This window comes from Sinocyclocheilus anshuiensis, unplaced genomic scaffold (assembly GCF_001515605.1).
Source record: "Sinocyclocheilus anshuiensis isolate Anshui unplaced genomic scaffold, SAMN03320099.WGS_v1.1 scaffold192, whole genome shotgun sequence".
In the NCBI taxonomy this organism is placed as follows: domain Eukaryota; kingdom Metazoa; phylum Chordata; class Actinopteri; order Cypriniformes; family Cyprinidae; genus Sinocyclocheilus; species Sinocyclocheilus anshuiensis.
Window position 1 is genome coordinate 473485 of NW_015554077.1, and position 23596 is coordinate 497080.

At 37.1% G+C, this 23596-nt stretch overlaps 1 protein-coding gene across 1 annotated transcript in view; it reads left to right on the forward strand.

Annotated features, from left to right (window-relative positions):
* The window catches only part of ttll7 (tubulin tyrosine ligase-like family, member 7), a 108274-nt gene that overhangs the window by 58479 nt on the left and 26199 nt on the right, over positions 1-23596 (forward strand). Inside the window, exons 11-16 of the mRNA XM_016461110.1 lie at positions 1291-1438; positions 2460-2533; positions 5490-5625; positions 13008-13094; positions 18187-18349; positions 21504-21831. Of these exons, the coding sequence (XP_016316596.1) occupies positions 1291-1438; positions 2460-2533; positions 5490-5625; positions 13008-13094; positions 18187-18349; positions 21504-21831 (936 nt within the window). The remainder of the gene's footprint in view (positions 1-1290; positions 1439-2459; positions 2534-5489; positions 5626-13007; positions 13095-18186; positions 18350-21503; positions 21832-23596) is intronic.

A 23596-nucleotide genomic window follows, 5' to 3' on the forward strand; every position in this document is an offset into this window, starting at 1 on the left:
TAATCAGGATAAAACCGTATATTAAAAGCTAACATAAGCAGTAGCATTTACAAATAACAGCGTATCTAAAAGTATACGCTGTTATTGTGCAACCGGAGCACATGCCGCTGAGGTGAGGGGCGAGACGGTTAGACGTGCACTAGAGGCAGTTTAGCCAATCACAACACACAGGGCTAGCTAACCAATCAGAGCCCATCGCCTATTTTTGAGGGCGGGGCTTCATAAAAACAGGAAAAGATCAGCCCGTTTCTCAGAGAAGGGACAGAGCTGTGTGGAATAAAGGTAAATTATGTGAAAAATAATGATTTTTTTTTAAACGAAGCATTAACACATGTTAGACTGCACCCCATAAACACAATCAAGCCTAGAAAAAACCCAGCGAACCACCCCTTTAATGTCAAGAGGGTTTGCGCTGGCGCAAACTGTTAGTAACTCTGGCCCATAATATGGTCTTATGGCTATAATTTTGATCTAATTGTGTATTTTTTAATGTTTATTACTGTGCCATATAATCACTCAATACACTTCAGTTGTATGTTTCAGTAAGTGTATTACTTTAAATATTGATGGTAATACTCTTTTTTTTTCTATGATTGTATTGTATTTAACCTGAAGGGTGTGTTTATGTGAGGATTGTGTGTTTTTGTGGGAATGTCGTGTATGTTTGTTTGTGCATACTTAAGTTTGTGTGATTGCCTGTGCGTGTAGTTGTATGTCACTACACTAGGGTTTCCTGTGATTGATTATCATAGACCTGGCCTTCAAATCCCAGGTCCACCTTTTGTACTAAATATACCAGAGTGGCCCAACAATGGTCCTAGAGTAGGAAACAGCAGCCAAACTCAATCCAGCAGTGGATCAGATTTCAGGATGCATTGCTGCCATTCTGTCTCAGTGATTTTCTTGGAAGTCTCCACAGACGTTTACTGTGTCCCAACTGATCCAGCTGAGTTCTTACCAGTAACATATCAAAGCGACTCCCGTGTTATTTCCCCAGCAGTGGCAGGACAAAACCAATAACTCAGCAACAAGGACTCAGAAGTGTGAAAGTCGTATCAATAAAACGAGAGGGTTCCCCAGTGGTTCAGGAGCCCACTGACCCTGAGTGGCCACTTCCAACAGCAAATTTGAAGGGCCAGTGAGCGATGAAATCTTGAAGTGCTGAATGCTGTCAAGTCGAGTGATGTATGGAGTCTCGGAGTCTGTCAGGATTTCGGCTGGGAGTTTGGGCTACTTTGAGTGCTATTACTGAGCATTTCCTTTTATTTTATTGTTTTTTTTTTTACCTAGAGCGAGTGATAAACGACGGAATTTGGCCCAGCAGAAGGCAGAAGCCCAGCGACGGCTGTATGGACAGGGATCAATGCGCAAACTGACGGCTGGATCATCGGAATGGGAGAGACAACGCCACCTACTGGAGCGCAGGAGAGAAGAGCTGGTGAGGCCAGTTTAGCAATTAGAAAACAACATTTTATAATGTTTGGTGTTGGAGCCATGGATTAGTAGTTTGTGCACTTGCAGAAAAAGAAGAACCCAAAAAGAACCCAAAAGTTATATTTTTGGCAACTGTAAAGGCCCTTTCATACCAAAAGTGAAATTAAGAAGGAAGTGTCTCTGCACCTTACTCCCAGTTTCTCTCAACACAGGGACAGGAGAGCTGTCAGTGAATAAATGGGAAAACAAAATAACTTGCATTACTTATTTGAAAAAGTAACTCTGTTACTTTTTTGTAAATTTAAAAGTAATGCGTTACTTTACTAGTCGCTTGAAAAAGTAATCTGATTACGTAACTTGCGTTACTCCCAACACTGATAAAAAGTGGCAAACCCCCCAAAACCGAAAAAGAAAAAAAGATATTTAAATATTCATATTCCGCATAGGTACAGACAAAGCACGTTTTCCAGGAAGTTCAGTAAGTAGAAGGTGCTTTGTGCACCAGTTCTTGATTGCTCTTTCGATCAACTTTTTATTATATAAAGAGATGAATGAGGTTGAGATGACTGCAGGTAGGTGGTATTTTCAAAGGGCAAAGCTAGACGCAAAAGAAGAGTGAGATTTGGGGATTGGGGGCTGAGCGAATATGCCTGTACCAGCATTTAGCAGAGATCAGTGACTATTATAGAAGACACCCTGCTGCGCCACTGCAAATTGACCAGCTGACCTTTCCACAATTATAGTTTTTGATGTATTAAAATGGTACAGTGGGAGTTAAATCTATATGAATTATGAATGGGCCGCCTGTATTAACAAGTGTAGAGGAGAGGCTGTTATTCGCGCCCACTAACTCTCAGACTTCATTAAGGTGCCTCGTAATATGGGAAACGAGTCATTCGGTGCCATTGTTATTGGGTTTTGGGTGGCTAAATTACACTGCAGTATAGCACTAACAGAAACAGGGCTTTATTTCTTTGTTGTTCTACCTGCTCCTCAGCGCTTATTCACTTGTGTTGTGTTTTCAGAAAGAAAGACTGGCCCAAGTCCGCAAGCAGGTCTCCAGGGACGAGCACGAAAAGCGGCACCTGGGGAACTACAGGTAGGGGAGCCGCTTTGACGATTGTTATCCTGTAAGAATGCCCGCTTACACCTGTGGGGTCTCTTGTGGCTTGGTTTGGGATGTGACTGTATGAAACAATTTCTTAGTCTCTCATGCGAGGACAAAACAAGGACAAGAGTTGTTTCTGAAACTTGAAATATTCTGCCTTCGTAGGCAGAAAAGGGGGATAATAAGGCACCAAAGCATGTTCGAATCCAGTCTTTGGGTAACATTCTGTTTATTAATATAAGTGAAAACATTACATTTGTGCTTTATTCCTGTAAAAATAAAAAAATATAAAATGTATACATGCATACTTAGGTCAAAGCCAAAAAGGGGTTTTCAAACATTTACAGTTTAATGCAGCTTTAAAATCATCCCATACTTTAGATTGTGTCCTGTTTGTTTGTTTGTTTATTTTTCTGAGCAAAAAATAATGTCTGTCATACATTTTTACCATGATTTACAGAATGTCATTCAGTGTAACAACAACAACAACAACAAATAAAAATAAAAATCTGTCATTTTTAGAAGTAGAATCATTAGATGTCATTAAAAGACTCTATTTAAGGATGACAGTGCAGCCCCCAAAACCTAATTAATTGTAATTTTAAATCTTTACCAACCTTTGCCACTATCCTTCAAACCACTAGATTTTGCCCATTTGTCATCAAGAATTATTATTTTATTAATCAATTAAAATTTAATAAAATATAGTAGATCACTTTTTATTTAATATATTTTAATAAGTAAAGGCCAGGATAAGTATGTTGTTTTATTTTTACATAAATATATCTGTTATGCTGAATGACAATGGAACATAATTTCACCCATATTTTGCCATTTTGGGTAAAATTATGTTCCATCACTTTTGTAAATGTAATTTTAATGTCTCGTCTTTGACCCACATACAAGGCCAAAGTAAATTATAGACAACATTATAGAACATTTTTAATTAAATTAAAATTTATTTGCTGGATAAAATTTATTTTCTACCTCACTTATGACTGCTAATTTGAGAGCGCTGGTCTAGAAGGACCAAAAGTTGTCAGTATTTTATTATCTATATCTGTCAGAGATTGCTTGCTTCAGAACATTAAATGACTCCAGGTCACTACTTTAATGACTGCTAATGTTTTGTAAAGAAGCCAAATGCTTCTTGCTTTTATTACTTTTGTCATTTGTTACATTCAAATTCAGACACTAAGATCTGCCAGACGAAGACCTGCCATTAAGACTTGATTAACCTGACCTCATTACACAAGCATCTTGACTAACCCTTTGTATTTACCATAGAGGGTGGCTTCTTCATAGAGAAATTGCAGCATTTAGCATCTTGCTGCGATTTTTCACTCAGAAAAAAAAAAATGCAGTCACTTTGTAATTGCAACAAATCGCTTCTTAATACGGAGCCTCCACGTCAGAGCCTCAGAGGAGGAATACGAAACGAATGCCTCTTCCTAAATAGGTCATTTTATGCCTATGCCTGTAACTGCTGTTCTGTTCAACTCTAAATAAAAACAGCCCAAAAGATGCTGAAACATGGAAAAAAAAAAGTGTTTGAGGTTTGTGGGTCAGACCCAGATTTCAAACATGTGCCATATGCCGAAGACTAAGCCCACTTACTCTTACTAGATTACTTCTCCCACATAAGTTTGTCCATCGTGCTTGTAGCTCTTAATGGATTTGGGGCGGTTTATCGTCTGATCTGAACATTTACATTTACTTGAGCTTTTGATTACGTTGAAGCTGGAATCCAAAAGAGCCGTTTTAAATGTCACACGCCAAGTGAGTTTTAGTTTATTAGGCTGAACTGTGGAAATATGTCGCTCGCTCCACCTTCACTGTTTATTTAGATTGAGGTGCCACCATTATTTTGGTCAGTGCTTCACAAATGTTGGGTCAGACTGAAAGAACAATGCAAAATAAAAAATGCAGCTAACTATATAATTGTGTGCATTATATTAAATTAATTTTAGACAGTTTTCTGGAATACTTGATGCTGATTGGTCAAGTGCTGCATTCTGCATTTAAATATTCTTGATTTCTTTATTTAGTAAGTAGTCAGTCTAATAAGCAGGATCGTTCTTGCATTATGACAATCATTATTTCCTAATAAACCACTTCAGGATGGTACAAGTTCATCTTGACATCAACTTTTAAAGGGAGGCAAAATACTTCCCACATATTTTGTTGTTCATGTCAATGGCTATCCTGTCAAACTGTATGGTATATTTTGCACAAATACTGTACATGTGTCACCTCTTAAATAGCTAATACTAATACAATATTTATTTGTTTAATCCAAACCGGTAAATCACACTTTTTAAGAACTAACAATGAAAAATACTTATAAAACATTTATTAATCTTAGTCATTGTTAATTTCAACATTTAGTACATTACATTATTTTCGATCAAAAGTTGTATCTGGTAATATTATTTAAAAGACCTGAGCTAACATGAACTAACTAAGAAAAGCTGTGTTTTTATTAGCTAATGTTAATAAAGATTAATACATACTGTAACTATATTGCTTATTGCTCAAATGTAAAGTGTTGCCAGTAATATTAATACATTTCAGGATTTTGTTGGCATAATTTTGGTACCGTAGCAGGTCGCCATCTGATGGCTGACGTAAAAATCTGAGTCCTGAAGCTCAGCCAGTTGCTGGTTTTGATTATATCCCTGACCCAATATGGCGCTGATCTGAAGATCCATCACACAGATATAGGCAAAGGTTTACATGTCTCTGGCTTTTGTTTAGTCTTAACGTCTAATATAAAGACAAGTTTATTAATCGTTAGTATATACACAGCATTAATGGACAAATGCATGTGTGAAAAGAACGATTGAGGTTTGTTTAAGTGATTAGAAAAGCAGGCAGACCAGGCTGTTACATCAGATAATCAGATAAAACTCTCTCCCTCTCTCTCTCTCTCCCTCTCTCCGTACAGACGTATTTACCCCCCAGATGACAAGCTGCTCTTGGAGAAATATGAGAGTCTCCTTTCAGCTGCCTTTCAGACATTCCTCGCTGGGCGAGCAGCTTCACTTCAAAAGGAAATGAATAATCCACTGAAACGAATGAAGGCATGTACCTGAGACGCAACTGAACAATCTTTTGCTCCTATTCCTTCTTTCTCTCTCTTTTCTACTTGCTCTGTTGCATTTAAAATAAGAAATGTGGACGTAGATGTAGACTAACTCTTGTTGTGGCCATCTGGTTTTCATTAGTGCAGTTTAAGACAACCATCAGCATTGCTATTGCTCATTCATAGGGTTAGGGATTTAAACAAACCGTTTGAGCTACGGACATGAATGATACCTCAAAAACCACGAGGTTGCTATTACTATAAGCTCTGAGACTTTTTGCCTAGTAGATGATAAATCTAGCCCATTGACTGACTGTAAAGGCCATACAGAATCTAGACAATCTATAGGCAGTGTTGAGAAATCTGTTGCTTTTCAAACTAACAGCTACTCATAATTTAAAATAGTTGAACTGTAGTCAAGCTAGCTGTTGTGGAAAAGTAGTTGGCGACACTACAGGTTATAAAAAATGTAGCCAACTGCAATTTACTGTATGTGGTACAAAAACAGTGAGGATCTATAGAAAGCCTTAAAGGCTTAGTTCACCCAAAAATGAAAATTCTGTCATTAATTACTCACCCTCATGTCGTTTCAAACCCATAAGACCTTTGTTCATCTTCGGAACACAAATTACGATATTTTTGATGGAATCTGAGAGCTGTCTGACCCTGCATAGACAGCAACGCAACTGAAATGTTCCCAAGTCTAGAAACGTAGCAAGGAGATCTGTAAAATAATCCACGTGACATCAGTGGTTCAACCGCAGTTATACGAAGCTACAAGAATACTTTTTGTGCACAAAAGAAAAAAAAAAAAAAACTTTATTCAACAATTCGTCTCCTCCGCATCACCCTGTAGCGCCATTTTGGAGAATATCCGCTGGACGTAAACAGCGTATGCTGTTCTGTGTCAGCTGCGTCACGCAGGATCTGTTTCCTACTATGTGATTTGATCTGAACGGAAACAGCGTATCCGTGTGACGCAGCTGACACAGAACAGCATACGCTGTTTACGTCCAGCGGATATTCTCCAAAATGGCGCTACAGGGTGATGCGGAGGAGACCAATTGTTGAATAAAGTTTTTTTTTTCTTTTGCGCACAAAAAGTATTGTCGTAGCTTCGTATAATTGCGGTTGAATCACTGATGTCACATGGATTATTTTACAGATCTCCTTGCTACGTTTCTAGACTTGGCAACATTTCAGTTGCGTTGCTGTCTATGCAGGGTCAGACAGCTCTCAGATTCCATCAAAAATATCTTAATTTGTGTTCCGAAGATGAACAAAGGTCTTACGGGTTTGAAACGACATGAGGGTGAGTAATTAATGACAGAATTTTCATTTTTGGGTGAACTATCCCTTTAATAAAAAAGAACTTAAGTATTAACATTTAAAATAAGAATAAAGTCACTCTGTGAAATTTAAAGCTGCATTTGCAAGATATACACTGTTGTAAAATATGCTGCCTATCTTCAACAAAAGCGACAGACTGGAAGTTATTCATTTCCAATGGAGAATAATGTGGGAGTTCCGACCATGTGTTTATGCAGAAATTTCAATCATTATTTATGTGGATTAGCTCTAGAAAACCTACTTTGTTTTTATTTTAAATGTACCGTGTGTCATTTGTTTTTTTGTGGATGTATATATATTCAATCATTCATTCAAATCATTCATTTTACCATGGTAAATAAGAGGAGGGTGACGGTTGCTTCATGACTTCATGACTTCATGACAAAGTTCCATGCGAAATGCAATAATCGTACGCGAATGTCAGAGGTAGTGGAAAGGTGGCTTAAAACATAAAAATTGTAATTACGAGAAATGTTGCAATTGTGAGAATTATTAAACCTTTTATGAAGTCTAAGGTCAGTTGTGACAAATAAAATTGCAATTGTGAGATCAAATGTTGCAATTTCTTTAGGCAGAAATTAATTTCAGTAAGGATTTTGATGAGATTGACAGCATTAAACCATATTTAATCAGACTGATTTACTCTAAAAACACCATAATGAACTAAAACTACCACGTGACTAAATATGTTGTTTTTTCAAATACAAAATTTTGCTAATAAATATTGTAATAATAAATATATACAAGATCCGTACAAGTGTTTTTGAATTAAAATCCCCCCCAAAAAACCGCAAAGCCTCGGCAACTATCATGACATCTTTTTTATTATAAAATATACAGTAAAAATGTAATTGTTGCATAATGCTTTAAAAGCTTTATTAGCTTTATATACAAATGATCCTACTGCATTTCTAAGCAGTTTCTCTTTTTTTTATGAAAGCCTCTGTTCTAAGATTCTCTGTTCAGCTGGAGTTCATTATTGTACTGCGCAACCTCTCCGAAACCTCTGGATGTTCATTTTACAGGGATTTTCAAGGCCGGATCTGTGTACCCATGCATATGAATGTGGAATATTGTTGGAAGGGTTTGGTCCTCATAGCTCACATTGATGGAATCTGAAATCTGACTTTGGAGTGGGGTTGAATGGAGATGGTTGTTAGGCAGGTTGTAGTTTTGAGCCGGGAGCCGTCTGCTGATATGGCAGGGCAGCGTGTGAGCTGTTTCCTACGGCGCTGGTGTCTGGCTTATTTGGGAAAGATTCAAGAGCCAGAGTTTGTGCCATTGCCATGTGGTCTTTGACCTTCCTGTCTGTCAGTTTGTTAATGTCACTTCAGTTTCTCAGCAACCCTGAGCTTTTAACATTAGTCTAGGCCCTGTCTACCCCTCACAAATTTACAAAGGTTGGGAAAGTTACTCAAAATAAGTCATTACTAATTGCTAATTACTTTTCTAGTTTTTCAGGGGAATTCTTTACTAATTACTCTGTCTAAACAGTAATCACATTACTCTTCACTATGCACTTACTATTGCTGCCAAAATGGCTTGTTCAAGAATCACTGGATTACAATCACTGGCCAAATTTACATGTCAAAAGCACCTATTTGATGTTCGGAAACTTGACCTACTCCATCATGTTTGAGTAAAAGGGAGAAAGCAGGATAAATACTATTACTCCTAAAAACTAGAAGAACTACCAACAAGAGTAAACTGTGGGGAAACTGTGTGTAGCACTTGTCACTTTGTATATTCTTAAAGGGATAGCTTACCCCAAAATGGAAATTACCCCATGGTTTACTCAGCCTCAAGCCATCCTAGGTGTATAAGACTTTCTTCTTTCAGGCAAATACAATTGGAGGTATACTAAAAAATATCCTGGCTTTTCCAAGCTTTAAAATGGCAGTGAATAGTGGTCGAGATTTTGAAGCAAAATAAACATTCTTAAGTGAAATAAACATACACATTCAGCATGGATTGTTTTTTAGCTGTCACAATGTAATGCAGGTGGTGCAAAAAGGCTGTTTTTGAAAGATAGGGCAGCACAAACTATACTGGACCCGAAAGAAAGCTCACAGCAAAGCACTGCTACTCATTTCACATGCAAAGACGCATTTACATCTTAAAAGCACAGCAGCAAAAAAAAAAAAAAAATGGCCCGTTTAATGCCAAGGGTCACAGAGAGGGTGGAAAATGGTCATGAAAAACTAAACTATGTCATTAAAAAATGTGTATACTATTGTGAAGTGATATTGTGTGAAACATTTTGTGGGAACAGGTCTGCTAAGATAGTTTTGGATAATTTAATTTTAAATTACTTTTATTTCTAACGTTCCGGAAAAAAATAAAATAAAATCTAGTTATCAGGATTTGTCAGATTAGGTTTCTTCTTGCCATAACGTAATGATTAGAAATATCTTAAAATGTCCTAAATACATGTGAGTAAGGTAAACAATAAATTCCAGTAGCATAACTGCATATATCTGACACTTAATGTCCTAGTTTTTTGTAGATCGTAGATGAATACATGGACTTATACATGGATACATAAATACATGGAATAGCTCACATAAAATAAAAGTGGAAATAAACTATACGATTCATACTGATTACGTCACAATGTCTTTTTTTAATGATTTAATTTTATTTTCATTTAACTATTAATTTTTTTGTGTGAAAGTTTTGTTTAATGATAAGATAATATTAAAAATATCTTTGTTGTCATTTGTGTTCTGAAGATGAACAGGTTTGAAACGGCATGCGAGTGATTAAATGAGGACAGAATTTTAATTTTGGTGTGACCTATTCCTTTAATAATGACCCATTACTCTAGTGCAGTGGGTCTCAGGCAGCCACAGGATGATTAGTATATTATTATTATTATTTAAATTATAAAAAAAAATAAAACATGATTTTAACTGATAAATAATACATATTAAATCATGAATAATATATGAAGGAAATCTAAGGCTAATTTTAATTAAAATTCTAAAAATAAAATAAACTGAAATCAGAGTTCTTTTTATTTAACCTCAATAACTTTCTCTAATGGTAATAATTTTGCTTTGAGTGTGACCAGATGGTTATACTCCATCCAGAAAATAACATTTTATGTTAATACCAACATTTCTTCCGTACATCAGTCAAAGTAAAAAGCGAATGGTGATGTATTCTGTTTTGCGATTCCTCTAGAATACATAGCAAGCTGTGAATAGATGTGAAAAGCTGCGGCAGGAGAGAACATTGCTCTGTTGTTTACTTGCTTTCCACAACTGCAACAAGCACTCGGTAAAACATTAACAATGGCAAGTTCCAGCACCTGATTGGCACTTATTGTAACATGCGATAACAAAAAGAAAACTCTGGTTGGTAATGCGTCCTCTGTATTAGACACACACTTGCTTTTCTTATGTCCTCACGTCTGTGCCCTGACACACAAAATAACCCCAAAATCGACTTTGTGAGTTTGCACCCAAATCAAAGCAACAAAAACAAATTTCATAACAATCTAACGGTAGCAAATATTGACTCGTCACCTGCAGTCAGAGTGTGAAGTTTTTCTGGCCTTTTTTCTCTTCACCGACTGCCTGAACAATGAGTCTTACTCTGTGTTTGGGGAAGAATGGAAGGCGGCGATGAGCAAAAGAACAGATTTGAATGCACTTAAAATCTCTCTCCATCTGAGCCAGAACAACAGATCAATGCCTGGCTTATTGAGTTACAGCTGGGATAATGTTTCTGCTTGAAAAGCGTGCGACATTTGTAATGGAGAAACATCAGAGTCCATGAAACACACATCTTACGGTTTTGAGAAGAAAAAAAAAGATAGAAAGAAGAAAATATGTTGTAGCGAATTCAGAACAATATTGATCAAATTCTTGAGACTGTGACGATTCAGTCTTCACCCAAATACATTTATTGTTTGTTATACAGCTGCTCTCCTGCCCTTTTCTTATCTGAAGTACTGTCATTACTGTAATCTTGCTTTGTTTTGAAATAACCTACTACCTTTATTTGTATGAACCAGCTGACAGACATTAAGGCATTTTTTAAGATTAAAATTTAATTTTGGATTAGCAGTCTAATAATATCCCTCAAATCAAATTACTGAAATATTATAAATATAAAAAGTTAAATATAATATAAAAAATATAAAAACATAAAAGTTATTTTAATGTTATTGAATATAATTAAATTCAAAACACCTGTTCTGTGATGTTTTTTTTAATTAAAACAATGGATAATTATCAATAAAATTGTTAATTTGGTTAATTGTTAACTGTTCCGAGTTAGTAATGGAAAAAAAAATGAAGAAAGAAAAATTCTATATTATAGGTAAAAAAAGATTAAAGGTGTTACATATTACGACACACAGAAATTGGATTGGCATTTAAGCAGTGTTAATAGATAAAAGAAAATATATTTTATTTTTGACTACATCAAGTACCTATTCAAATTATAATCAAATACATCAATTAGGTAGAATGAAGTGCAACTTAGATGATAAGAAGAAGGGTGACACCTTATATAAACCTAAAAAACAACAACAAAAAAACACGCATCTGGTCCATAAGCATTGAAGTACACCATGGCAATATCAAAAGAACTGCTTGAGCCCCCTCCAGAAGAAAGGCTATAGAGTCCTATGAGTCAAAAAGGGGTTTAAAGCCATTTCCAAGATATTTTAAGTCCACTATTGTACGTAATAATTGTTTCAGACGTCCAGGCTGTTCTGTCCCATCAAATTCATCCGAAGAGGAGAGTGCAAGCTGAGTTTCAGGAAGACTTGAATAAACTCCAGGGTATCGTAAAGGAATCTGCAGGAAGCTCAAGCAGCAGTCAGCGTGAATGTGCCAATGTTGTGGAAGTGAAATACATAATTTAAAGACAGCTGGAATCATTGACACTTTTTTTATGAAAAGTGTTATACTATAATTGGAATCAGTATTATTAATCATACTGATGATGAGTTTTACAGTGTTTAAATTGGCTGGTGTTGCTTGCCTGAACCATTGGCTGTGATTCTTAAAATGTAATGGAAAAAGAATTGGTCGTGTGTAATTTGTAAGTGCCAGGAAACTTTAATTTTGGAGTCTTTAAATGTTATGAGCGCTTTTCTCATGTTAACTGTGCAGTGACCCCATACTTCAAAGTCAACAACAGAGTGCCTTATTTGAAAGAAATGACAAGAAGAAATTCTACATAGATTATGATGTGCTAAACTCAAAGTGTGGTTCAGATGCAGTGACTTGTAAGAAGGAATGAGCATGATTTATATTCCAGATGGATTCCTGAACTTGGGCTAAACACATGGCTTTGATTTATGCCAAGAAATTGTTTAGGTGTCATGCAACGTGCTGTTTTGATTTAGATTTTTTTTTTCCCAGAAATTACTCAGTTTGATTACTCATAGTTTAGACAAGATAATAATGTGTTTGAAATATTTTGGAATTAAGAGGCCTCACTAAAACTACATTATGTGTTTGTTCCTGATTTTGCAAAGAAAGAGCTGGCATATGTTAGGAAAATAGATAAAACAATTATATGTTGATAATATACTACTTTTTTGGTGATATTTTATTTAGATATTTATGTATTTAATATCACTTGAGAAGGTTCAGTTAGAGCGTCCATTATTTCAACCAAACAATCACTGAAGGTAATTTCATATAAATATACATTTTACATTTGGTTATAAATAATCAATATACTGTATAATCCATATGCAAATTGATAGATTTAGATACAAAATAATCACCTATAAACTGATTAATGGAAATGAATCAAACTTACTAAAACTCCTGAAGCTTAAATGAACGATGCTATTAAAATCTCTGTCTTAACTCTCTCATACACTCACAGTCACAAAACAAATAGAGATTGTGAATTTAGTGAACTTGTACTTCACTTATTTTATTTTGACATGCAGTAAAATCACAAGTGAGGTGCAAAAATGTATTCATCTAAGTGCATATCCACACGAAAAGGTTAAAAATGAAGACTGTCTTCTGCTTTTGTTTGTGACTTGTTCTGCAGGAGGAAGATATCCTAGACCTCCTGGAGCAGTGTGAACTGGATGATGAGAAACTGATGGGAAAAACCTCCAAACAAAAAGGACCTAAGGTATATAGTATAAGGTATAAGGTATATATACTGTATATACAAACTAGTGCTGTCAAAATTAGCATCTTAACATTAAAATTTTTCCAATTTAACGAAAAATATTAAATTAAAATGTTACAAATATTTAACGCAGGTGCGGAGCTAGGGTTGGCCACCCCACTCACAACTGCTGCTTCAGTCTATTTTTTCTTGACAAGAATTGCATTTATTTAGACGCAGAATGTCTTTACGACCACATCAAACAGGAGACTTTTCAGACACACACTCCACTGTCAGTTACAGTTACAGTAAAAATACAGTACAGATCACAGCATGCCCACTTTAGTTGAATAAAAATCCAAAATGTAGTTTTTTGTTATTTTATTGAACTGAAAGTCAGCTTAAACAATGCACAGTGTGAATTGCACACATTATATTTCATGTAGCCTAAATGCCTACGTGCCTTAGACATGAGAAGGAAACCTTGGTTCTTATCTCAGGGCCCGGTGCTGGGAGCGCCTGGTCGCCGCATATGCTAGTGACGGATGCATCTCTCACTGGTTGGGAGCGGTCATGAGTGGCCGTTCGGCCCGCGGCCTGTGGAGCGGCCGCCATCTCGCGTGGTGCATGAGTTGACTGGAGATGCTGGCCGTGTTTCTAGCTTTGAAACACTTCCTCCCAGGCCTAAGAGATGCGCGACTCAGATGATATCGCACGGTCCCCTCTGGTTCTCTCTCTGACTCATCCAACTCCACTGGGGCTGGATGCCATGGTACAGATGTGGCCAAGGCTTCGTCTGTACACCTTTCCCCCGATTGTTCTGCTCCCAGGAGTTCTGGAGAGAGTGCGCTGGAACAAGGTCAGTCGACTGCCAGTAACCCCGTTCTTGCCGGGCCGAGTATGGTTCTCGGACCTGATTTCTCTCCTCGACAGCGCTCCATGGGAGATTCCCGTCAGGAGAGATCTCCTCTCACAGGCGGAGGGCGCACCCCCGCCCGGAGCTGTGGAAGCTGTGGGTGTGGCCTCTGAGGAGGCACAACTCATAGCTTCCGGTCTCTCAACCGTGGTTGTTGAGACCATCCTCCATCCAGAGCTCCCTCTATGAGGAAACTGTACTTCTTGGTGCGGAGCCCGCCAGCTCAACCCAGCTAACTGCCTGTTTGGTACAGTTGTGGAGTTCCTGCATGCCTGTTTATCCGCAGGGTTGACCCACTCCACCCTAGAGGTCTTCATGGTGGCCATTGCGGCCTACCACGCCGCTCTCAGTGGCCATTCAGTGGGAAGACAAGCTCTTCTTACACGTTTCCTCCGTGGTGCGCTGAGGCCAAGGCCTCCGGCCAGAGAAGCTTATGCTACGTGGTGGATCAGGATGTTTTTCCATAGCCTTGAGTCCTCTGATCTCCCCTCTCCTTTGGGGGTCAAGGCTCACTCCTCCAGAAGTTGGCCTTCGGGACGGTGGGCCCCGCCTACTTTAGCCACTCCTGGCTCCCTTTTCTCTCGCCTTAGTTGTGCTCTTCCACACTAGGCAGGGATTTGCAAGTCTGGTGGCGTGGGCATTCTCGTTCCCATAGCGTTTCGACGCAGCTCGAGTTCCTGAAGGGGAACGTCTCCAGGTTACACATGTAACCATGGTTCCTCGGAGGGAATGAGACGCTGCGTCTCAGGGCCATACTTCCGGCATCCCTGCCAGCGCTTGCTTCACTCCTAGAAGCTGACACCGGTTTCACCGCACGTGCTTTTATGCATCCTGGTCGCTACATCACCCGTGATGTCTCGCCCATCCATTGGATTGATTACACATGTGATTCAGAGCGTGGTCACGCTGGAGGCGTTCCCGTAGCGTTTTGACGCAGCGTCTCGTTCCCTTCGGGGAACCATGGTTACATGCGTAACTTGGAGACGTTTTATTTGTAGTAAAACCATGGCTAATTTGTATTGTTTGTATGTGTTGGTGCTCTTATTCCGAAATGGCTGAATGAATGTGCGGTAAGTGCTTTATTTAATGATGTTAAACCCACAGTCTGTGTTAAACATTTAAATATTTTTTAACAGTAACACGTTGACAGTGCGACTACTTTGAATATTAATATTTTGGCATTAGGCTATATACAGTGAAATGATGACACAGAATATGACACAGAATAGTGACTAACATATTTAATACAGATAAATAAAGGTTCATTCTGATCTTATTCATCAGATCTCACAAACACTGCAGCATCGCGTGGTGAATCACGTATGATTACCAGCTCCGCTTTCTCAGATTGGTTTATGTTGGATTAAAACTTCATGTTCCGTTGAGTTTGGAAAATCATCAGAATATGTCTTCTCTGTCTCTGAAAATATCCGGCTTTTGAAATCATCCCGCAAACTCTAATTTTATTAGGCATTTAAGTCAACTACATGATTACAGCACACTGAAAATATACATAACTGGAAATAACTGAGCCGTAATATTTCAAAACGGAAGTGTGTCACAAGGCTTAGTACAAGTAGTCCATTAAATGGATTTAAACGTCGTTGAATCACATGAAACATCAACAGGCTGTTGGCGCCCTCTGCAGGTATTTGTTATACTATAGGCATATTACATTATGTATTTAACAGTTGTTCAATAAAACCATGTACTTGGTTTTGATACTTTATTTGAGCCAATTATTATTGACTCATCGTTAGTTTATATATAAATATAGTCATATTAAAGCCTGTTTTTCACTTAGTTCTATTTGTATTACTAAAACATACTTGTCAAAATAATCAGTAGATTACTTGATTAGGAAAATAATTGTTAGTTAAACCGTAGATTTGTTAAAACATTTCAAAATATAACTGCATTGTTCTACTTTTTGTAATTAAAAGACAAATATTTTGTCATTCAAATATTTCTTAAAGTATTAAAACATTGTCTTGTTCTATTGAACCAAGTATATGCATTTTGTCTCATCTCGTGAGCTTAAGTTTATTGTCACACCCCTAGTGTCGATAAGCGGTGATATAGCTCATAATTTTTCAAATGTATGATATAGCCTAGCTTTCATTTTTCAGGTCAATCATATACTCGTGAAAAAAAAAAACTCAGTTTGAATAAGGACAGCAATAACTTTGCCATAGTATCCTTTCAAATGTTAAAGTTGCCACAGTCATTGTATTCTTTGCATGTGCTGCACTTTATTTGTATCATTTGTTTTATTAGTTTATGTATTAGAATTTGAAAGACAATAACAATATTTTTGATAAGTGATAAGTGAGATCTGATTTTAGTCCTTGAAAACCAAAAGAGTAGTGCTTGAAAAGTCCTTGAAAGTCCTGGAATTTCATTTTGCAGTATCTGTACGAACCCTGTTTAAGTTACCAGTTCTTGGAGCATTTTATTTGGTTGTTGTTAATTGCACTGAACTGTAGTTTTCTGTAGTAAACTGTCTTTGTATTTTTCCTATTTTATATTAATTTCCTAGTATTTAATTTACTATTATTTCTTTTGAACTAAATGCAGAGCACTAATTCCAAGTATGGGTCACCATACTTGGCCACATGTCACTTCACTTTCACTTTCACTTTCACTGTACGAACCCTGTTTAAGTTACCAGTTCTTGGAGCATTTTATTTTGTTGTTGTTAATTGAACTGAACTGTAGTTTTCTGTAGTAAACTGTCTTTGTATATTTCCTATTTTATGTTCATTTCCTAGTATTTAATTTACTATTATTTCTTTTGAACAAAACAATTTCAGAACTTTCATGTTTTAGATTGTAGGTCATCTTGTACCCTGTCAAGGACAAAGCTAACCAGCAAAACTTGATATCAAAAGCATCCTAAATGTTGCATGTGTTTGCATTATAGTGAGTAACCTTTCCTGGTATTGCTGTTTCAAATATCTCACCATAATCTGTAGTCTGAGCCTGTCAAGGGCTAATGACAAGGGCAGATATATTACTAGTTAGTTTCAAGGAAAATCATTTTCAAATAATGTTCTTTTTTTGCCAAATAACCCTGTGTATGTGTCCACCCCCGCAACCCCCCAACCCTGGAAAAAAGTTCAGGCTCAGGGTTTTTTTTAGCTTTAACCCCTGTAATAGTGAGAATTATGGACACTAAAGTGTTACCGATATTCTTATTAACTCACCAAAGTATTTAAGTGAGAAGGGTACATAAAAAGCATGCATTGTAAGGTTAGACTTTATATTTGGATATTAAATCCACTATTGTATTCTGTATAAATGTTCTACAGTCTATACACAGTATTAAGTTCAATTACATAAGTAACTAATTAAATTACAGAAAAAAAATAAGAGTAATCCCTTACTTTACTTTTTCAAGGGAAAAGTAATTAAATTACAGTAACTAATTACTTAGTAATTAGTTGCACCCAATACTGGCAGAATGTAGGTTTGATTTTAGCAGTATCTGCTCTGATGGATTGGAACACTGTACACTCTAAAAAAATGCTGGGTTGTTTCAACCCAACTTTGGGTCAAATATGGACTAACCCAGCTGTTGGGTTAAATTTTTCAATTACATTTTTAACCCAAAAGTTGGGTTAGTCCATATTTGACCCAAAGTTGGGTTGAAACAACCCAGCATTTTTTAGAGTGTAACAGTGCCATTACAGGGCCATCTGGAATAATCTGACTAGACCGAAATTAAGCAACTGAAATAGTCACAAGAAGTTCCTCTTAAAAATGCCAAGGAGAGCAGGATCTCTCCGAATTCTTTCAAAACTCTGTTGGAGATCATGTCCAAAGTGTTAATTTAGACAGAGCTTTGAGCCAAATTGGAGTTGAAAAGGTGAAATTAGTGCATTCAGAAGGCTAATAGTCAGTACTTCCCAAGTGTCAGACAGATATTCGATTCTTTGTTCAATACTTCTTGAAGGACATAATAGATTAGTTCTCCTGACATGCAATGTGTGTATTTAAGAAGAAATGAACATGTTTCTGCAGTGACATTAATCAAGACTTGGTGTGTCAGGCTTGTATCACTGCCGCCCTTCCATTCTGCCGTCAGTGGCAAGCGTTAATTGGACTCGGGGTGGAAGCTCAGGAACTGGCATTTTTCTAGGATCTTCTCTCATCATCTCTCCCTGCGGGTGTGTTTATGTGATTGTTTGTTTGTAGGTCCTGTCATCCATGCCTGAGAGCAGCCCGACACCCCGAGGGCACAGGGAGCCTGAAGACTCTTCGGCCAGCTGCAGCGACAGCAGCTCTGCTTCCGATGCTGATGGAGAAGATGAGAGCAGCAGCATCACGCAAGAGAAACTCAATCGCCCAGAACGCTCCAGTGAGTTCTTTCCCTGGGCCTGTGAAAGAAAGAGGTCTGCGAGCTGCTATTGACCTTTTTCCACAGGTTCTTTTTTTCTCAAAATGGTTCCAGTGCCCAATCTGGAAGAAACCGTAGATCAGGAGAATGTTAAATTTTACTTTATTTTCAAAGTTTTTTTAAATTTATTTTTTAATATGGGGTCAGTAAATGTTTTTTGTTATGTTTTTGAACATATACATCTCTTATGCTGACCAAACTTATTTGATTAAAAATTAAATAAAAACAGTAATGTTGTGAAATATTTAAAATAACTGTTTATAATAATAAAATATATTTAAAAATGTAATTGATTCCTGCAACGGAAAAGCTGATTTTCAGTCTTTACTGTCATCTTTGATCAATGTAATTTATCTTTACATATAATACAAGATTGATTGATTGATTTTTTTTACTTTTTTTTTTTTTATTTGTGACGCTGGACCACAAAACCAGTCATAAGTAGCACGGGTAGCCTATATTTGTAGCAAAAGCCAAAAATACATTGTATGTGTCAAAATTATTGATTTTTCTTTTATGCCAAAAATCGTTAGGATATTAAGTAAAGATCTTGTTCCATGAAGATATGTTGTAAATTTCCTATCATAAATATATCAAAACTTAATTTTTTATTAGTAATATACTTTGCTAAGAACTTAATTTGGACAACTTTAAAGGCGATTTTCTCAATATTTAGATTTTTTTGCACTCTGAGATTCCAGATTTTCAAGTTATTGTATCTCGGCCAAATATTGTCCCATTGTCCTAACAAACCATACATCAATGGAAAGCTTATTTATTCAGCTTTCAGATGATGTATAAATCTCAATTTCCAAAAATTGACCCTTATGACTGGTTTTGTGGTCCAGGGTCACATTTTATTTTGTTTCATTTATTTATTTTTATTATTATTTTTTAAATAATACATTATTTTTAAAAAGAAATGCACAAATCTTTTAATTTTGAAAATATATAACGATATTTAGCACCCCCTCCCCCCCAAAAAATAATGTGATATCTTTTACTAGTACAAACTGATTTTGATGCAGCTGTCAAAAATTTGATTGATTGCAATTAGTTTACAGAGCATTGCAAATAAAATGACTTTATTTTTTTTATAATTTGAACACACTTCACATTTGAAACACTTCATATGGTAGAAAACGTTAACGATTGTAATGGGAGTGATCTAGTTTGGTTTTGCGTCAGTGTTGTTGTTTTGAGAACTTTACTTGGCGTAGACATGATCTCACGACTGGACCTCTGACGTTATCTGTTCCTACTTCGAGACCAGCAGGTTTTAGGGGTCTGTTCAGTGGAAAAGCTATTTATCACCTGTGGGCTGGGACTATTAGGGTCGACTGGGAGGTTCTGGGACGTTCTGCTGCTGAGCCGCTTTTATAGGTGCTATGTGTCCCTCAATGGTTTCCAGATGACTGCAAGAGCTGCTTATGGCTTAAACTTTTAAGCAGGCTTTTGTCTAGCCAGACACATTAAATCTTCAGTGCCGTTTGCCGAGCCTGAGCTAAATTACAGATGTAAATCTACTATAATGCATTTGTTTACCTAATTAATACATGAAACAGAGAAAATCCATCTTTTTTAATTAGGGTCACAGTATTCGCTGGCCCAGTGCAGTGGCTCTTAATTTGACTGGCTGACTGCGGCAGGTGATGTCGTGAGAGGTCCCTCGGCTCTCATGCGCTGCAGCTTTAATGAGCTTTTCTGATGTTTCAGTCCGCTGGTTTAAAGGGAGACTGGACACTCGGCTCGGGGAAAGCACAGGTTGGGGAGAAGTTCAGAGGAGCACTTCTGGCGTACCTTGAAAACTGTGCAAACAAGCCTTGAAAAATGTTTGTTTTAAAGTAGAGGTGTTCCTTGGGGTCCAGCATCCTACACAGTCTTTATATATACTGTATATAGATGTTTTTGAAGCTGCGCTCACTATTCCTCCATGTGATGTTTTTCAGAAATATGGTTCAATAAAGGCTTGAGATTATTAGATTTTTTTTTCTTTTTCAATAAATGGTCATGATAGGAGTTGCTAAACCTTAAGCATTTTTTTGTCCACTTGTCAAATTGTTGTTATTGCTTATTTTTTAAACAGAGGTTTGCCATTTTTGCAACCTTGTTACATGAATTGAAGAAACGTCTAAAACATTGTAAAACTAAAATGTGTGGAATGTAATCATTTTCTTGCTATAAACAATTAACAAACCAATTTAAATTACATTACAATATTTAAGCCAAAATGAAATAACTAGAATTTAAAGAATTTTATAATTTCAATTCAATGATACTGTTTATTTTCCACCTTGCACTAAAAGTGTAAAAATGTACATCCTTAACTTGAGTTTCACGGTTCTATGCAATATTTTTAATGGGAGGGGAAATCATGTACAGGCTTGTCCACAAAATATGGGACACAGCTAAATATAATGTTTCTGTTAACAGTTAACAATACTTTTTCCAAAATGATTTGAACAATTAGTTTATTAGCTTATATCATGATTTGATCATGATGATCATGACAAACTGGGGTAGGACAGGCCAAAATGTTATGCTATGATCATTTTGTGTATATAGTTTATAGTTCAGTAATGGAGAACTAGTTTGTACCCTATTTTTGGAAAGTGCCATAGATTGTGCAGTATATTGATTATCCAGGCCTGACACAGTTGAAGCCATGCCTTTTCTATTAGCCACTGAAAGAGGGACAAAGCAACAAGCTGACAGGTTTATTTGGTGTGCGAGGGGTCGCTGGTGATTGGGTTGCTGCCATTCTGGGGTGACATTGTTTGCCCCCTTTGCCCCACACCACCCTGAGGCCATCTGCGATAGTCCGAGCTAAGCTGCTATAATACCGCATTTGGCAACTCCTTCCCTCAAGGCCGCTGGCTAGCTCACAAACTGGAGGTCATTCAAAATCATAAATTTGTTTGTATGTGTGTTTCAATTCACTGTCTGGCCTGAGTTGGAAACTTGACAGCCACTCAGGCCTACAGGATGATCACATGGTGAAGTGATTAATTAAAAACCTTTTTTGTTGGTTATTAGATTTCCGATGCTAGACTTAATTTCCAAAAGTGTGTGTGTGTTTTAAATTGAAGTCAAATGCTTTGGTTCTTTGTTTTAGGTCGTGTTCATTGGAAACCTGCCCCTAAACCAATGCGAGGTCCTTCCTCCTCGCCCAATCTTTCCGGGCTCATCCGCCGCTCCATGTCCTGTCCACGCTCCATATCCTCTCTGACTGCGCAGTCACCTACCAATGAGACCAGACGGCCAAAAACAGCCACTCACATGGCTAATGCATCGACTGCGGCCTCTCAAACAGCAGCCACCATGACGCAGATTACCCCGATTCGATCCCACACGGCATGTCGCTCCCATTCGCTCAGTCGCAACAGTTCTACAAACAGAGTTCCACACAGCAGCAGTCTAGGTGCCATTCACCCCAATACGGCAAGTATCAGATTTCTCTCTATCGCACACAGGGAATATTCACATATTACCATACTGCTCGTTCTATTCATGCAGAATGTGCCCTGCAATTCCATATGCATTGATTACCCAGTCAAAAGATTGCATTTGTCTGAATTTGCAATATACAACCAGTGCACACTACTGTATGTGGAATTAAGTATCCCGCAAAGCAATGACCTGACCTTTCGTTTCCAGCTTGATGAATGAACAGGAAGTTCCAGTTCCAGCTTAATTTACACCCCTATCAGAAAAAGGGAAACATAAAGTGTATTTTGCATAATGGAAATTAGATTTAGAGTTTTTAGATAATGAGAGTTTTTAGATTCTTGTACTGTGACTTTATATTCATGACAGTTAAGCACGTTTTCAAATTCTCAATTCACAGTGAAAAAGATATGATACATATTATATTATTATACTATATCATGGTAGTAGTGCTTCTTGCCATTAAAATATGCTCATTTAAAAAAAAAAAAAAATTATATATATATATATATATCAGAAATAAGAATTCTAATTAGAATCACCACTGAGAGAATACAATTACTTTACAATTACCAATTCATTTTCTTGTTTTGATTTTGGGGAAAAAGTATTTTTTTTTTCCATCAACCTCTCTTTCGCATGGTTGCATGTTTGCAGTGCCTCAATATATAATTGTACTGACCAAAGATATTTTTTACATCCCCCCATTTCCCCCACCCCCAAAATGGTTGCTATAAAGCAAAAGCTACATAATTTATTGGAAGGGAAATAAGTGGAAATGAGTCATTTTGGATACTGCTATAGACACTACTGCAGCATAGAGTAAGCATTACACTAGTATTTCATCCTGAACATAGACTGTATCTACACAGACACATCTATCTTTTTCTTTACCCTAGATGTCCTCTCGAGAATCTGAACAGATGTTCACAAAGATGGCTGATTTAGAGAAGATCTGGCAACACACCACCTGTAAAAATGACAAATATCATTTTAATTTTCCTTTCGCTGTCCTGAGTCATTCTAATCCATCAAACAATAGAGATTCAACACACGCACAAACACATAATCAGTCACGCTGTGTTTTCATACTCTGATCGTTCCTTCTCGTTCTCTCACTCTCTCTGGGCACACCTTGGAGAGGAAAATCAGTCATATTGTGGAAAAAATTGGGAGTGTGAAGCTAAATTGGGCCTGTATTTACGGGTACATTCATCTCGTGAATACCAGCACTCCCCCTTGTTCAAACTCTCTCATTAAGGAATATTAATCAGGAAAAACAGCACACACACTTAATGCTCTGTTTAATAAGACTCTAGATTGTGTTTAGCAAGACGGACTACTAAAGCTACATGCTCTTTTCAGAGTAATTGTATATAGACTGCATGATCATCAAGTTAATAAGGCTTCATTTTCTAATAATGGAACCTGGTTAATTAGGATTTGTGCTCTTTCCTCAAAACTCTTCTAATACTTGGAGTTTGTGCTGTGTTTGTAGGACTCTGATAAGACTAAGTTTTTGCTCAGTATATGAAGCCTCGAGTATGATAAATCTCAGGAAAACATGTCCATCATAGTGTACTCGTCAACATTTACAGATTCTTTAGTATTACTACAGGGGCGCGGGAAGATGTTTTCGTTTGGGTGTGCTGTGTGTGTCTGTGTTGGGTGGGGGGGTCTGGGGGGGTCTGGTTCACTTACGTCGGTGCTCGTGCTGGGGCTGGTGTTGTTTGGATGCCGATTTTGGAAAGTTTTTTCTGG